Source organism: Calonectris borealis, chromosome 31 (genome assembly GCF_964195595.1).
Source record: "Calonectris borealis chromosome 31, bCalBor7.hap1.2, whole genome shotgun sequence".
NCBI classification, from domain to species: domain Eukaryota; kingdom Metazoa; phylum Chordata; class Aves; order Procellariiformes; family Procellariidae; genus Calonectris; species Calonectris borealis.
Genome location: NC_134342.1, coordinates 1,112,447 through 1,126,983, shown reverse-complemented (window position 1 = coordinate 1,126,983; position 14,537 = coordinate 1,112,447). Strand labels below are relative to the sequence as shown.

Below are 14,537 nucleotides of genomic sequence, written 5' to 3'. Positions count from 1 at the left end.
AGGCCCCCACCGCCGCCCCGCCGCCCGCCCATGCCCCGGCCCAGGCAGAAGAAGGGGCTGTGCTCACTGCTTTACCCCGCTACTCGCTTTTCCACGGCCCAAGCACAAAGCCCCAGCCCGGCTCCGTAAGGCCTCAGGCAGCAGCCTCCGGCCGCAGGGGCCCAGGCTGTCACCAGCACAGGGAGGTAAACGCAAAGGCCGCTCCCCTCCACCACAGCACCCATCAACGTCATTTGTTTTTTTAATGTCCTCACATCCCCAGCCCTAAGGGCACGGGCCGTGGGTAGTTAAAACGTGACCTAACACAAGTGAGGTTAAAAGTCATCTACGTCGGTGAGTAAAGTTCAGAGACGGAGCAGAGAGAACCCCCGCAGGGCGCAGGTATCTCCGTAAATAAATATGACCATCGAACTCCTCCCTAGGCGGGTAGTGGTTACAAAAATACTCTCTCTAGGGGCGTAAGGGCAGGTTAATGGGACGTCAGCGCTCCGGGAGGGAGCGGGTGACGGGTTAATGTGCTTTAGGGGAGGGAGACGCCGCGCGAGGCGCTGCCTCTGCCCGCGATTCGCCGCGCGAGGACCTCGCAGGAACCCGTCGCTTCCCGCGAGCGCCGGCCCTCCGATTAGTCATCGTTTTCCTCGAAAAGGCCGAATCCGACTGGATCATAAAGCGGCTTTTCCAGAACAAATCCTTTCATAAAGGCATTCATCCAGAGGAACGTATTTTCCCAACTTTAGATCCAGGAAATATAACCGATCTGAGGTTTGGTGGGGGTCGAATCCTTCCCTCTGTAAGCGGGTTTTTTGAATCTTAAAGGTACCTTCAAAAAGAGAAAAAAAAAATATTAAAAACACTTTGCATCACAAAGCCTGCTGGAACGTCAGAGCAAGGAGGAAAAGTCACGGGTGGCGTTTCTTTTCTACTTCACAGTTTTGCCTAAGAATTTTAGCAACTCGAAGCTCGTTAACCATCCTGATCGTTACCGGAGTTCTTACATAAACCTTGCGCAATTTTTACTTCTCCTCACGCACGGGCTGGTAAAAGGACCCGGTAAAATTCCTGGGAAATTGAAAACAGAAAACCACAGCAGCCAAAGAGCGGCTGACTTGGCCGTCAGTCATACTGGAATAAAGCCCCGGGAGAGGCAACGGACAGCGTACGAGAGGGTCAGAGGGGTCACGTTCCTATATATATAGGTCTTTTCTATAAGGGCCTGGAACTAGCCGATTTCTTGTTTAAGACTTAACTACAATCATCACTTTTGCTAGCGGTCCTTCTGCGCCTGCCATGCTCGAAGTTGGGATGTTACAGAAACGCTTCCAAGCTCCTTTCGGGATGTGAACCTTCCCGGAGAGCAGCCGGATCATCGATACCTGTGGTGTCAACCTGGGGCAGAAGCCGGAGAAAGATGGGCCGGGCGTAGGGAGGCAACACCTTCTGCAGGTCCTGGTAGAGGACGTTGGGGTTGACTTTAGCTTTGGGATCGGCGATCGCCGCCATCCCAGCTTTGCCCTCCACCCCTGAAACAGAAGAGCGCAGCCGAAGTATGAAACGTTTAACATTCATGAAATATGAAAAGTATGAAACGTTGGACAGATGCAAGCGCAGGTATTTCCCCCCGTGCCTCTTCAAGGTGAAGTGCAAACGTGCTGAGGAAAACCCGATTTAATGCCAGAGGCTCCGAGTCGGTTGCCCTCACCCCTTAGCCGCGCCGCCCCTGAAAGCTAACCCAATTCTTGTTTTCATCGGGTTTCTCTCACGTACGCCCTGCCAAAAACTCAGGGCGAAGCGCCACGACGGGCTCCCTTCTGGCCAACGTGCCCACAAGAGGCGCACGACGACTCGGTTCCCACCCTCGTGCCCTCAACCCCCCGTTCCTGGATTACTTGAAGATCGAAGGGCTGGCACACCCACGGAACGGTCTTTGCGCACCAAGAGCTTCTGCAAAGCTCACGTTGTAAACCCCTTCCTTTTTCAGGCACAAATAAAGATTCCGCTACTGGATCTCGTTATTTCTACTGCTCAGAATAGATGTGTCCAACTCCTCTGTTTGACTCTTTTCATTTTTGGGTGCCTGGTTACAATAGAGGTGACCGATTTCTACCCGTTCTGACACAGATCTGGTACCTTCGCCCAACATTTGCCTTTCTCCCTAAACCCCGAGAGCTCCGACTCGACGTTTTACCTGGTACTTCCACCCCGTACACTGCAACGTCCGTCTGGTTGAGGATGCGACTCAACGTTCCTTCCACCTCCGTGGTGGAGACGTTCTCTCCTCGCCATCGGAAGGTGTCCCCGCTGCGATCTCTGAAGTACATGTAACCGAGTTCGTCCATCACCAACACATCTCCTGGCAGGGGGAGAGGAGACACCAAGAACCACCTCAGGACTCAAGTTCGTCAGCGCTCAGGACTGCCTCGCCGCCCTCTGCTCAGCGCCGCGCTGAAGCCCCAGGGAAGCGCAGAACCACCTTGGTGACTGCCCACCACCGCGCACTGCACCTCCTCGTTACGGGAGGCAGGCAGCAGTAGGAAAAGGACGGGGGAAAAAAAAAAATCTTTCCCTCTTTGAAATGTTAATTTTTAATTAAGTCCAGAGCAGCTCAACAGCTGGCAACCTCAAAACGCTAACACATCCGTTCATAGAATCATTTAGGTTGGAAAAGACCTCTAAGATCATCGATTCCTCTCAAAAATCCCAGATTTAGGTCTCTCGAGACCACCTTTGCACGAGGAACATCTGCAATCCGTACCGACAGTACCTGAAAGGTACGCCTGGTCCCCTTTCCGAAGCACGTTGTAAGCGATCTTCTTGTTGGTGGCACTCTCGTTGACGTAGCCGTCGAACCGACGCAGGGGATCCTGTTGATTTATCTGACCGACGAGCAATCCCGGCTCTCCTGCAGATCAACACAAGACGACACCGACATTTCACGACAAGCTAAACTTTGTGCACACCAGAAGATGTTCAGTTGCTGAACCGATCCATCTTCAGAGGAAAGAACTGGAAGTGAAAACCTGCGTACGATACTAGAAACCCCTTAAACCAGCCAGAGCTTATTATACATTTTTTTAGAACAAAAAGCTGCGATTGATTTGTTAACGCTCACCTGGGCGACAGGGGATACACAGCCCACCGGAATCCCGGATCAGCTCCATTGTGTCCTCGTTTACCTTCACCAAACGGATGGGATAAACACCGGGCAAAATCCGACTGTTGAAGCCACAGGCACCGACCTTCCAAAAGACAGAAAAAAAACCCAAAAGGCTGAAGAGAACAGCTTGGGCTTTGCACTACCGCTTTCTGGGAATTCTCTGGTCTTTCCTCCCTTTCCATTGAACAGGCAAATTCACCCAAAACATACGATTTTTCCCCAGGTTTTTGTGCGTGCCACCTCTAATGAGCAATTTAGCTCCCTGCCATCCCTTGCGAGAGGACTAGGAGGAGTCAGAGAAGCCAGGAGAGCTTTTTCTCCTTTCTATGCACTCCTCCCAGCCGTCGTGGCACCCTCTTCCTCCTCACCTTTCCATCCAAGTTGGCAACACTGCAGTTGCACTCCGTGGCTCCGTAGAACTCTCCGATCTGCTTAATTCGGAAGCGCTTTGTGAAGTCCTCCCATATGGTGGGTCTCAAACCATTGCCCACCGCCAGCCGCACGCAGTGTTGGGTTTCTGACTCTCGGACCGGCTGATTCAGAAGATACCTGCAGATTTCCCCGATATACTGAATAATCTGAAGCAGTAAACACAAAAACACAGCTCAGGCTTCAGGCGACCCTTACAACGCCCTGGAAAAAGCCGACCACGAGGCCGCTGGTGTCAGCGTACCTCGTGGAACTAGACACGTCCGGCATTTTAATAAACTCTGAGGTTTTGCAAGTTCAGGTTGGGATTTCTTGCCACAAAAAAATAGGCAAAGGTAAAACAGTTATCGCCCTCCGGAACCCGCACATTAGCACCAGGAAACAGCACAGGAGGGATCCCCCAGCGTGAATAAAGATGCTCGTATAAAGAAAAACCCTCGTGCTTTAATAGGTGACTGAAAGACCTCTAGAAAGATTAGGGAATGAGTGGTCAATCATAAACTAACAGCTTGACCCAGCAAAACGCGGAGATCCAATTACCAGCTATAAATACTGCCGGTGGGGGAAGGGCAAGATAAACACCAGGGAGATGACAGGGCTGCTTAAATTAGAAGGTAACGCTGACATAAACACAAATAGATGTTTATTGGCTATGAACTGCCACGAGAATTCCTCTGCAGAGATTCCTAAATTCTAGCAAAGCTTTCCTGCAACAGTAAGGGATGCACACTTGTGTTTTAAAAGCACGTTTTGACAACTTTACAAGGAGGAAGCAGGAGAAGATGCTTTAGTCCTGCATGCCTAAAGCGGCACTGGCAATTTGAAGACGCCATGGCACAGGCACCTCGATACCCGACAAGGGACGGGGAATTATCTGGAGATCAATAATTAAGCAGTGAACCTGGCGCTCGCGGGTTGAGCACCAAAGATCGCGACCGCAGAGCCCTCACCGTGCATCTGTATTTCGTGCAGTCGTCCCAGAAGCGACTGGCCGAGAACTTCTTCCTGATCACCACGGTGAGGCCGTGGATTAGACACTGGCCAACTCCCATGATGTTACCTGGAAAACAAGGATCACGGGGCTAGCTCCGACCATCCTGGGTCCGTTCACTCACAAGGACGCAGGAAAGAGCAGGCAGGGGGGAGGCCAACGCCTTACCTCCGCCTCCGAGGAGGAGGACGCTTACCTGCAGAATGGTAGAGCGGGAGGCAGTTGTAGAGGATGTCCTTCGGGTGCATTTTGTAGGCGTAGTAACCGAAGGCAGCGATACGGTAGTACCTGCAAGAACGCAGCGCGCGCTAAGCGAGCGAGACGGGTAAAGCTTGGGGTTTCGTGACGTGAAACGCGCCTCAGGAGGGAAGTGCCTCCTCAGTCCTCACCTGCTGTGCACCACAATGGCAGCTTTGGGCATTCCTGTCGTTCCTGACGTGTAGATATAGAAGAGCCGATCTAGAAGAATGGAAACAGGCGTCAGACCGACTGTTCTCAACCGCCTGAGAAAATCCCCACAGGGTTTGGTTTGTGGTTTAGGCTTTGTTCCCAGTGGCCGAGGAACTGCTTTGAAATGCTGACAGCACGGGGGACAGTGAGCCACGAAGGCCGACACAAACATCGAGTTGCAGGCTGACGGAGAATCTGCACGTTGTCCGTAATGGTAAATACAGGAACGCGTAACAAAGAGTTTGCAGAGCTCTGAGGACACGACCTCTGTACCCTTACGCAAATTGTCCTAGGACTAGATTAGCTCTCCAGGTCGGATATTAATTCCAAATCAATCGAGAAAGGTCTCAACCTGTGTCTGACGGTAGGGTAGGTATCTAACTAATTTAAAAAAAAAAAAAAAAATCTAAAGGAAAAGCCTCTTGGCATCATTTCTCCTATGTAAACAAAGTACCAAAACGGAGTCTCATGCCTCAGGGATCTTGGATACGGTTAATTGTCTTAAAGTACGAGACACAGACTGGAGGCCAGTTAGCATCTTCGTTTCCCTCTCCTGAATCCTAAACCCACCAACACGCATCCTCACCACGAGCGTACTACAAGGAAAGATTTTAATTTCACAGGAGTCAGCTGAGGGGGAAGGCAGTACGGGCTGTTAAATGCTACAGACAGATCAGACGGACTCGGAGAGCTAGCGAAGCAGGGCTAAGTCCTGGCGGGCCGGCTGCTTCACCCACACGCATTCCAGCGGCTGTTCTCCTGTAACGGAAGAGTTGTCTTTGGGAAGGCACCAATCTCCCTCCTTCAGATACTAAATACGTTAGTTATGTAAAGCTCCGGAGTCTCAGACAATGAGAAACTTAACCCAGAGTACCCCGGAAACAGGATCTTTTTTTTTTTTTTTTCTTTTTTTCTCCTTTCTTCTATTTCTGAGCCCAAAATGGGTTGATTTAACCCCTCCACCTTGCTTAGTTTTCTTGTTTTGCTGTCGCCTAGTCCAGCTCTCGCACACACCACATTGGGAAATAAAAATCATTGACAGAATTACCATCTAAACCTTTGACCGGAATCTGAGTCGGGGGCGATTTCGACGCGGTACTCAGAAGAGGATCAAGATGTCTGGTCTCCACAGGAACGAGATCCGGGTTATAGTCGCCGGAGCAGAACTTTGCCATGTTCTTCCCCAACATCCCATTCACTTCAGATATTGCTGCAAGACAAAGCAAGTCACTTTTGCAACAAACATAACGCTCTAGGAAGTGGCAAAAATCATCTGTGTAACATCCTGTTGTGCCCCAAAACCACAGGACCTGAAGAACCAGGGACTCCTTCAAAATACTTACATCACACCCGTCCAGATAACATCCGCATCAGTGCAGTCAGACTGACCTGGGTCCAGTAAAAACCCTAACAAGAAAACTACACAAAATTGCCTCTCCCCACGACCCACCACGTCACGATCTTCAAGTGATCTAGAATGGTTCAAGGAGATGATTCAGAATAATAAACCACCGGATCTAACAATAAACATCAGAACAGGGTTCATTGGAGAAGCAGGGATTTACTTAAAACCAGCATCCGCTGACAAACCTATCCTGCCGCAGAAAGGGTGGCGTTAAGCAAAGGGTATTAAAATAGCAAAAGAGAAAAATATGCCTTGCGGCAGAAAAATAAGCCTCGTGGCGCGATTCACCACTTCTCGATGAAGTGCAAGACTCCCGACGCAGCGCTTCCAGATCCAACGAAACAAGAGCAAATCAGCGAGCTCAGTTCGGGCACCACGAAATCAGGAAGATGCCGGCAGATGAAACCGAGCTACTGACCGCTCTACTCAAAAGACCGCTCCTCTCTTAGCCTCAGGTACTATCTGAACGCTTCTGCCTTTTGTAGTCAGATTTACCATCTTCCGTAGCTTTTAATACGGCCAGCTGCCTTTTTGTTTTTAGTTTATTCGACCTCTGCATTATTCAGGACCAAGCGAGCAGTTCACGAGTTGCCTGTAAGGCGTACGAACACCCAAGTGACTCACCTGAAGAGAGCTCCCCTCCGAAAATCACGGCTTTCGCACCCGAAGTCGTCACGCAGTAAACCAGAGAATCCAAGCGCAAATTGAAGTTGATTAGAGCCGCTTCAATGCCGATTTTTGCCATCCCTAGCCAGAGGCCAACAAACTCGGGGCGGCTCTCCATGAAGATCGCAATGACGTCCCCCAGCCGGAAGCCTTGCTGGTAGAAGTAGTTGGCCACGGCGTTGGAGTACTCATCCAGCCTCCTGAAGGTCCACTGCTCACCGGTGGCCTCATAAATCAGGGCCACTTTGTCGGGGTGCCTGCGGACAACATCCTGGAACATCTTGGGGATGGTGCTTTTGGCCTTTTGATGCTTTCGCAACTTGTACTTGACTCGTAACAGCACTGAGAGGCCGCTGCAGCAAAGAAAGAGCGTAACAACTTAATTTTCAGCACGATGTCTGAATTAGAAGGGACATGGGCAGGACGCACGTACTCCACACGAGCGTCCCACTGGCATCCCCCCTATACAGCAACTGTTCTGGTACTTTCCACGCTATAAAACACAGGGAATCCATCTTCACCTTGACAGCGATTCAAACAAGCCCACAGAAAACATTAAAGAGGGTAAATTACATCTTTTAACAATGTCTTCTGCCATCCTAAAAAGAAAGACTTTGCAATCATTGCTTTTACCTAGAAAGGAAGCAAACGCGCTTCACGTGGGAAGCGTCTTTCTGGCCGGGACATTTTGCAGCATCTTTGTGCTGTTTCGCACAGTTGTACCCCTCGGGATCCAAAAGCATTTAAACGACAAAGACAACCTGACCCTGGGATAACAACGCGTGGCCTCAGCTCCAAGAGAACAACACCAAACGCTTCCCCTTTCACCCACAAGACGAGAGGACTGCCGGCATGTTGCTCGCAGGCACATTTTCCTGTGAGTCAGTCTCTGCCGCAGTCCTGGGACGACAGGAAGCCAGGCTGTCTAAATACTACCAGGCGGAAGCCATAGATTTTAGTAATAATTAATAAATAATAATAATAATTCTTGGATGGCAACCTCCTTTAAAGATGGTGGTGCCTCATCAGGAAAAGAATCGCTGCCTTTGTGGATATTGGATACCATGAAGAGCAACTGCTCAACAAAAGAACAAACCAGATTGCTCTAACAGGGTGCTTTTTTTTTTTTGTCTTCCGTAATTTACATAATTAGTTTAAGTCTCCTAGGCAGCAGCTGCAAGTTAAACCTTGACACAGTTCGAGCACGATGGCAGCGAAAGTTGTTGTCTGAACTTCAACTGCCTCACGTTGTCCTGGAGGAAGCTATCTTTAGAGGCGCGTTGGCTCTCTTGCTTCAGCTACCAGTTATAACTTCGATACGAAAATAAATTTATTGAAGTGCACTACCATAACACCACCACCAGACCGAGGACAGCAGGTCTGGGTGCACGTAACGGATCCTGTTTCCTTCCCGGAGGTAAGAAGATGGAGGTGGTATTTTTCCACCATTAAAATAGGAAATTGTTGTGCAAGAAGGGTTTGGAAGAATCCCCAGAAATTCGAAAGGTCATTTAATATTAGCACTTACAACCCCCTGCAGCTCTCCTGACTGAACGTCAAGAGCAAAGCCTCGCAGAAGGGGGAAGGGTGCGTTTTAGAACCAAGTTGTTGGCAATAGCCAAGCTGAGCTGGGCTTTCACGGTGACCTTACACCGCGCTGTGCCAAATACAGAACAGAGGAGCCTTTTCACTGCTGAGCTGCACTTTCCAGATACTTAAAGGGCTTTATTCTGCCCAGTTTATTTTCTGTCATTATTCCCAGCTTGCCGGGCAATCGGGAGGAAACAGCTCTTCAAAGCACAGTGACAGCCTCAGCGAAGCTGGCAATCGCAGGAGCCCTAAATCCTTTGGAATAAAGGCACATCCTCACGGAGGCCTAAAAACCGCGGAACTAAACGCGACGGCGGCGACGGACTCCCAGGAGGCGAGGAAGCCGCTGGAGACTTACCGCTCTTTACGCCGCAAGCCCCTAGTTCGGACTATGCATTTTAAAATGGGTCTAGCCTCTCTTGAAGCTCAGGGGTGTAACGGCAGGATCGCCCCGTGACTCCTTCCACGGGTGAACCGCGGCGAGCCTCCCGCATCCCTTCGCTCGCTCCCTTTGAGGCTGAGCCTCTCCCACCGCCGCCTGCGCGCAGGCAGGGCAGCAAGCGCTGCCCGCAGTTAAAACCCGACGTGGCTCAGGTTTTAAAGGCGGCGACCCCAGCCTGCCACCGGCCCTCACCCCTTCACGCCTGGGGCCCAGGGGCGGCTGGAGGGGCCCCGCGGGCAGCACTTACAAGAGGTCCCGCGGAGCCGTCCTGAAGACCAGCCGCAGCAGCCGCCATCCCCCGCTGCCCAGGCAGACGCCCAGCGAGGCGGCCAGGCTCCAGGACCAGGGAGCGCCGAGGAACCGCAGCAGCCCCAGGGAGCCCAGGGAGGCGGCGCAGACCCCCGCCGGGCGCATGCTGCGGAGGGAAGGGGCAGCGGTCAGGGCTCCGGGGGCCGGGCCGGGCCTCCCCCGCGGCCGGGCCTCCCCCGCCCCGGCCCCGGCCCCGCTACCTGAGCGGCGCCGGCAGCTCCCGCGCCCGCTCCCGCCTCAGCCGCCGCCGCCGCCTCAGGCTCAGTCCCGCCCCGGACGCGACCGCCCCCCCGAGGGGCGGGGCGGCGAGAAACCCGAGAGCCTATTGGCCGAGAGCGCGGCCGCTGGCCTCGGATTGGGCGAGGCGGAGCGGCGTGGGGAACGCCCGCCAGGCGTCACCACGTCGCCGCGGAGGGGCGGGGCGCGGTTCCCTCCCGCCCCCCGGTGCCGGTGCCGGTGCCGCCCCGGCGGGACGGATGGAACCGCGGCGGGGGGTGGTGCCCCCCGGGGGCTAACGGGCGGTTTGGGAAACTGTCGTTCGTGTCCGCACCGGCACCGCGTGGGGACCCGCGCGCCCAGGGTTCCACCGGCCCGGGACACGCACCGCGTGGGACCGGCGCTGCCCACGTGTCCATGGCCCGGGACCGGCACTGCCCGCGTCCTGCACACCCGGGACACGCACGGCCCCGGGACCCCCAGACCCGGGTTCCCGCGGCCCCGGGACCCCCACACCCGGGACAAGCACCACCCGGGACCGACACACCCGGGTTCCCACAGCCCGGGACCGGCACTGCCCACGTTCCCACGAACGCGCCCCCCGCCCCCGGGGACCCCACGGTCCGAACCGGCACACCCGGCTCCGGCACCACCCCCAGGCACTGACCTCCCCGTTTAAGCCGATTACCGGAGGCTCCGGGAATCCGCGATCATTAACAGCCGGCGGCCGCCGCAGGGCCAGGGAGCTGGGGGGGACCCGGGGGGGACCCGGGGGGGCTCCGCACCCCCCTCCCACCGTGAGAGGGGATCCATCCCGCCGGATCGATCGGCCTCGTCCGCCCATGGCCACCCTCTTCACCGGGAAGATCCTGACGGCCAACCGGGAGCAGGACGAGGTGGAGACGGAGCGGGAGCTGGGCCGGGCGCTGGACAACAAGGTGCTGCTGCTCTACTTCGGATCCGGGCAGTGCCCGCGGTGCCGGCAGTTCTCCCCGCTCCTCAAGGATTTCTTCCTGCGGCTGACCGACGAGTTTTACGTGGAACGAGCTTCGCAGCTGGTCCTGGTGTACGTGTCCCGGGACGAGACGGAGGAGGAGCAGAGCGCGTTCCTGAGGACCATGCCGAAACGCTGGCTGGCCGTACCTTTCGGGGACACCTTCAAAAGGTACGCCCCGGGTGAAGTAGCGAGGGGCAAACGGCCCCTCCGACCAGCCCCGGTTGTATTTCCAGATGTTTAGAGTCTTTCCCAGATGTTTAGAGTCTTTCCCACATATTTAGAGTCTTTCCCACATATTTAGAGTCTTTCCCACATATTTAGAGTCTTTCCCAGATGTCTTCCCAGTCCCCACTGGAGTGGTCAGTGTGGTGTGTTAATGGAAAAAACGTTAAAGCTGCTTGGCTGCACTTATTTATAAAGCAAAAATGTTTCCTCTTCCTTCCATCTCGCTTTTTGCTGATATATTTGTATTCCGATTTTATAACGCACTATTTATAACTCCACAAGACACGTCAGCCGACCCTCCAGGCAGAACACGTAGCGCGAAAGATGGATGCAGCCAGGCGGATTGGAAGCACTCACGTATTTACTGTAACCTCATTAGCGACAGAACGAGCTGCAATTAATACCGAGAATTATTCCCAGCTGCTTTTGAAGGCAAACGGGAGCACATTAAAATTTCAAGCGTCCTGCTGCTGTTTAACCGCTGCTCGTGTCCCGCATCTCCCGTACCCCAGGGACCTGACGCCCAAACACCTTTCCCCTTTTACCGGCCCCCCAGAGATCCGCATCGGGCTCTAACTACCAGCGACAGACAAACGAGCGGGTTATGTTCAGCAAATAGGCTCTGCGTAACTCTGTCTGCGCCAGGACAGCCGCGGGAATCCTACCGGACGGCGAGGATGAGGAGCGGTGAGGACCGCTACACCCTTCCCGATTTGAGGTTTCTTCCCCCTTTGCCTTGCAGGGAGCTGGAGCTGCGGTTTGCCGTGTCCGAGGTGCCCGCGGTGGTGGTGCTGAAGCCAAACGGGGAAGTGATCGTTGGAAACGCCGTGGAAGAGATCCGGCGCATGGGTCCCACTTGCTTCCGAAACTGGCAGGAGGCTGCCGAGCTGGTAGACCGAAATTTTCTCTTGGCAGAGGATTTTGATGACTGGACCAGGAGAAGCATCACCGACCCCATCCGCCGCCTCAAGTACAAGCTGGACAAGAAGACGGAGGCAAAGAACAAGGGAAGGAAAGAGGAAGGTGAAGAGTCTCCTTAGGCGCTCAGAGGTTGCGGCTGCGCGGGCTGACTTGGCCGGGGACGTCCCTCAGGTCGCTGTCCCTACCCGACGTCTCCAGAACAGCAACACTGTCTGTATTGTAGAAGTTCACTAAAATCACATTAGTTTTCCAAAAGATGAATTTTTTTTAAGGCAAATGTGCTCTACTCCCCTGCACAGCTTTTCATATCTGGAAAATTAGTTAGCGTAACGAGGATATTCCGACCCTGACTGAATTACATTTCCTTTTTATCACCCTAGGACCTGGCGTTGTAAAAATCTCACAGTTACGTCTTTGTCATTTATTTACCAAAGAAGTGAGAAGAAAAGTAACTGGTAGAGACCGGCAATTCAGTGAATGACTCACTAAACAGTTTTAAAAACAGGAATGGCATTAAAAAAAACCCACAGCATGCCCAAGCGCTGCTATGGAGGTACAGAGAAGCTGCGGCAAACGACAACAGGAACAGAATCCCTACGATAAGCCCATACAGGGCTTTTTTTTATGAGGAGACAGACACCCACGCGCTAAGTGAGCAAGTCCTGAGAAATCTCCCATTTCTCACGTTACGCTGCTGAAAGTTTACGTTTCGGACAAATCCTGCCAAGGAGCAGGTGGCTCCATGACCGGAATTACGACACGCAGCAGCTGCCCCGCTGACCTGCCTCTCTTTATCTGCTAATCGCGGTTGCCATCTGCTGCTGCAGAGTGCCCAGCGCTGCAGAGGGCTGCAATCCCCCGGGAAGCCGAGTCCCATCCCGGATGGAAGATCTGCCTGTCCAGCGGGCGGGTAAACTGCCAGGGCAGCGCACATCCTCAGTAAACATCACTCTGCTTCGTCCTTTCAAATTCAACAGATTTGTACGAAGGCGACTCTGAACGGCTCAGAGGGACCACGCTCTGTAGCCAAAAATCTCGTTTACGGAGCCTGCAGGGAATCCTGCTGCACACATCCCCCGCTTTTTGTAATCAAGGGGTCTGAAAAGCAGGAGAAGGGGGGAAGGGAGCATTCATCTGCTCGTTTCTGGTCCCCTGTTCTCCACTGTATCACCAGGGGATGAGCGGGGGATTTCCAAAAGCTTTGCCGGATCCATGAAGGATCTGGGATGGAAAGCGCATGTGAAAGACAGAGAGAGAGGCCGTGCAAGGCCGGCTTGTTCGACTTGTCTTCTCACTTAATCCTCCCTCTCTTCACCCAGCAAGTCTGACAGGTAGACGAGGGAAGGAGGAGAAGTCCTATAAAAGAAATGGCTGGGAGGGACTGCGCGTTAGGCAGAACGAGAAGGGCACTTCCTTCAGGGTGCTCCGTGGTGCACGGACACGACGCGAAAAGGCACAAATAAAACCCAAAAGTGCTTTCGGGTGACATACCTGCGGGAGGAGTGAAGCTGTGCTGGCCGACGGTCACTAACGAAACAATACTCCATCTCCCTCGGGCAACGTCCAGCAGTCAGTGCGCCTGTATTTAGAAAAGAAGTTACAAATCACAGATTAGGAACCTGCAATGGGAGGGAGGCAAAGGGCAACATTTTCACCTGTTATTAACTGGGAGTCAGGCGGTGCTTCTCATCCCATGGAACTTTGATGTCAATAAAAGGACACTCTTCACCTAAATTTATGTAAAGTTCAATAATATTAAATGTGGACTTTTATCAGCCCTACCCATTTTTTTTTAACCATCATATTTTCCTCTGTTCAAAACCGAAAGTTGCCCTTTTCTTGGTTGTTGTGTGGCCAAGGAAGGGACGCTGTGCAATAGCGAAAAGTGAATCCGCCAGCACAGGACAGTGCTGCTGTGCTCACACCAACATCGCCGTAAAGAGAAACAAGTGCTTTAGCTCCTCTTCTCGATTTTCTGGATTATTTTTTCCCCCCAGTAAAAGAAGCCGTAATGCTTATGAGTGTGCTTTAGACAAAAGCGTGAGATGGAGTCGCTCTTTTCTTAGAGCTAATAACGCTCGGCAATAGGTGGGAAGCCAAGGAGGCAACATCTACAAGCTGGGAGTCACTCTGCAGGTCTGAGGACAAGGGGAGGCAGCGCCGGCAGAAGCTCTACCTAGTGAGTGAACGCAGTATTGCACTTCGTGCTGCCTGCGAGAAGAAAAATCCTACGAACAAACAGCCACAAACATTATTTCTCCATCTCAAGTTCCATCAGAGATGAAAATCCTCCCGATGGATGCATTGCACGGCGCTGTTAAGACATTTAGCTCTGCTTTCAGGTGTGGGGCTTATAATTTATATTTGTAGACCGTAGAACAAAGGGCATTTGAATGCTTAGGGCAGTATCTAAGCACCCTTTAGTGCAAATAATCAATTTCTGATATATTTACTTTTTCAAACGTGCTACCTTACAGTTGGTCTGTGTAATTCTTGCTTTACCTTTTCCCTGCGTCACACAATCTCCTTACAAAGAGCCTTGCTGTTCCGTAAAAATAAAACATACTGATGCACGTGGAATCGCGAAGAAGCTTCACAAGCTTCAGACAGCACAGAGTTAATGAGAGCCGGGTAGGAGGATGGGTCTGATCCAGTAGATAGCCTGGGAAGTGAGTAATTTCACAACTCCCAAGAGGAATGTGGAAAATCCACACAGCCTGACACCTGTCTGAGGTTGCAGAC

At 52.8% G+C, this 14,537-nt stretch overlaps 2 protein-coding genes across 4 annotated transcripts; one reads left to right on the top strand and one right to left on the bottom strand.

Annotated features, from left to right (window-relative positions):
- Nucleotides 1–61: 61 nt before the first annotated feature.
- On the bottom strand, nt 62–9,714 carry SLC27A1 (solute carrier family 27 member 1). Of its 3 annotated transcripts, XM_075134113.1 has the most exons (13): nt 9,637–9,714; nt 9,375–9,542; nt 7,054–7,448; nt 6,073–6,234; nt 4,964–5,033; nt 4,771–4,862; nt 4,534–4,643; nt 3,523–3,732; nt 3,110–3,236; nt 2,762–2,899; nt 2,186–2,350; nt 1,374–1,520; nt 62–820 (listed from the first exon to the last, which is right to left on the bottom strand). In XM_075134113.1, the coding sequence occupies exons 2-13, from the start codon at nt 9,539–9,541 to the stop codon at nt 663–665; spliced, it is 1,941 nt and encodes a 646-aa protein (XP_074990214.1). In that variant the 5' UTR covers nt 9,542; nt 9,637–9,714; the 3' UTR covers nt 62–662. The 3 variants fall into 3 exon arrangements, with proteins under 3 accessions (XP_074990214.1, XP_074990216.1, XP_074990215.1); XM_075134115.1 differs by lacking the exons at nt 9,375–9,542; nt 9,637–9,714 and adding an exon at nt 9,044–9,346; XM_075134114.1 differs by lacking the exon at nt 1,374–1,520 and having other exon boundaries at nt 9,375–9,649.
- A 611-nt stretch (nt 9,715–10,325) lies between these two features.
- Nucleotides 10,326–13,480, top strand: NXNL1 (nucleoredoxin like 1). Its single transcript, XM_075134110.1, has 2 exons — nt 10,326–10,817; nt 11,617–13,480. The coding sequence occupies exons 1-2, from the start codon at nt 10,495–10,497 to the stop codon at nt 11,912–11,914; spliced, it is 621 nt and encodes a 206-aa protein (XP_074990211.1). The 5' UTR covers nt 10,326–10,494; the 3' UTR covers nt 11,915–13,480.
- The last annotated feature ends 1,057 nt before the right edge of the window (nt 13,481–14,537 follow it).

What these genes read in the sequence shown, in the direction of transcription:
- SLC27A1 (XM_075134113.1), bottom strand. Translation starts at nt 9,541, where the DNA reads ATGCGCCCGGCGGGGGTCTGCGCCGCCTCCCTGGGCTCCCTGGGGCTG. An exon ending in GTGTATCCCCTGTCGCCCAG is followed by an intron (nt 2,900 to 3,109) that starts GTGAGCGTTAAC and finishes GTTGATCTGCAG; the next exon opens with GAGAGCCGGGATTGCTCGTC. An exon ending in GTACGGGGTGGAAGTACCAG is followed by an intron (nt 1,521 to 2,185) that starts GTAAAACGTCGA and finishes CTTCTGTTTCAG; the next exon opens with GGGTGGAGGGCAAAGCTGGG.
- NXNL1 (XM_075134110.1), top strand. Translation starts at nt 10,495, where the DNA reads ATGGCCACCCTCTTCACCGGGAAGATCCTGACGGCCAACCGGGAGCAG. An exon ending in TTCGGGGACACCTTCAAAAG is followed by an intron (nt 10,818 to 11,616) that starts GTACGCCCCGGG and finishes TTTGCCTTGCAG; the next exon opens with GGAGCTGGAGCTGCGGTTTG.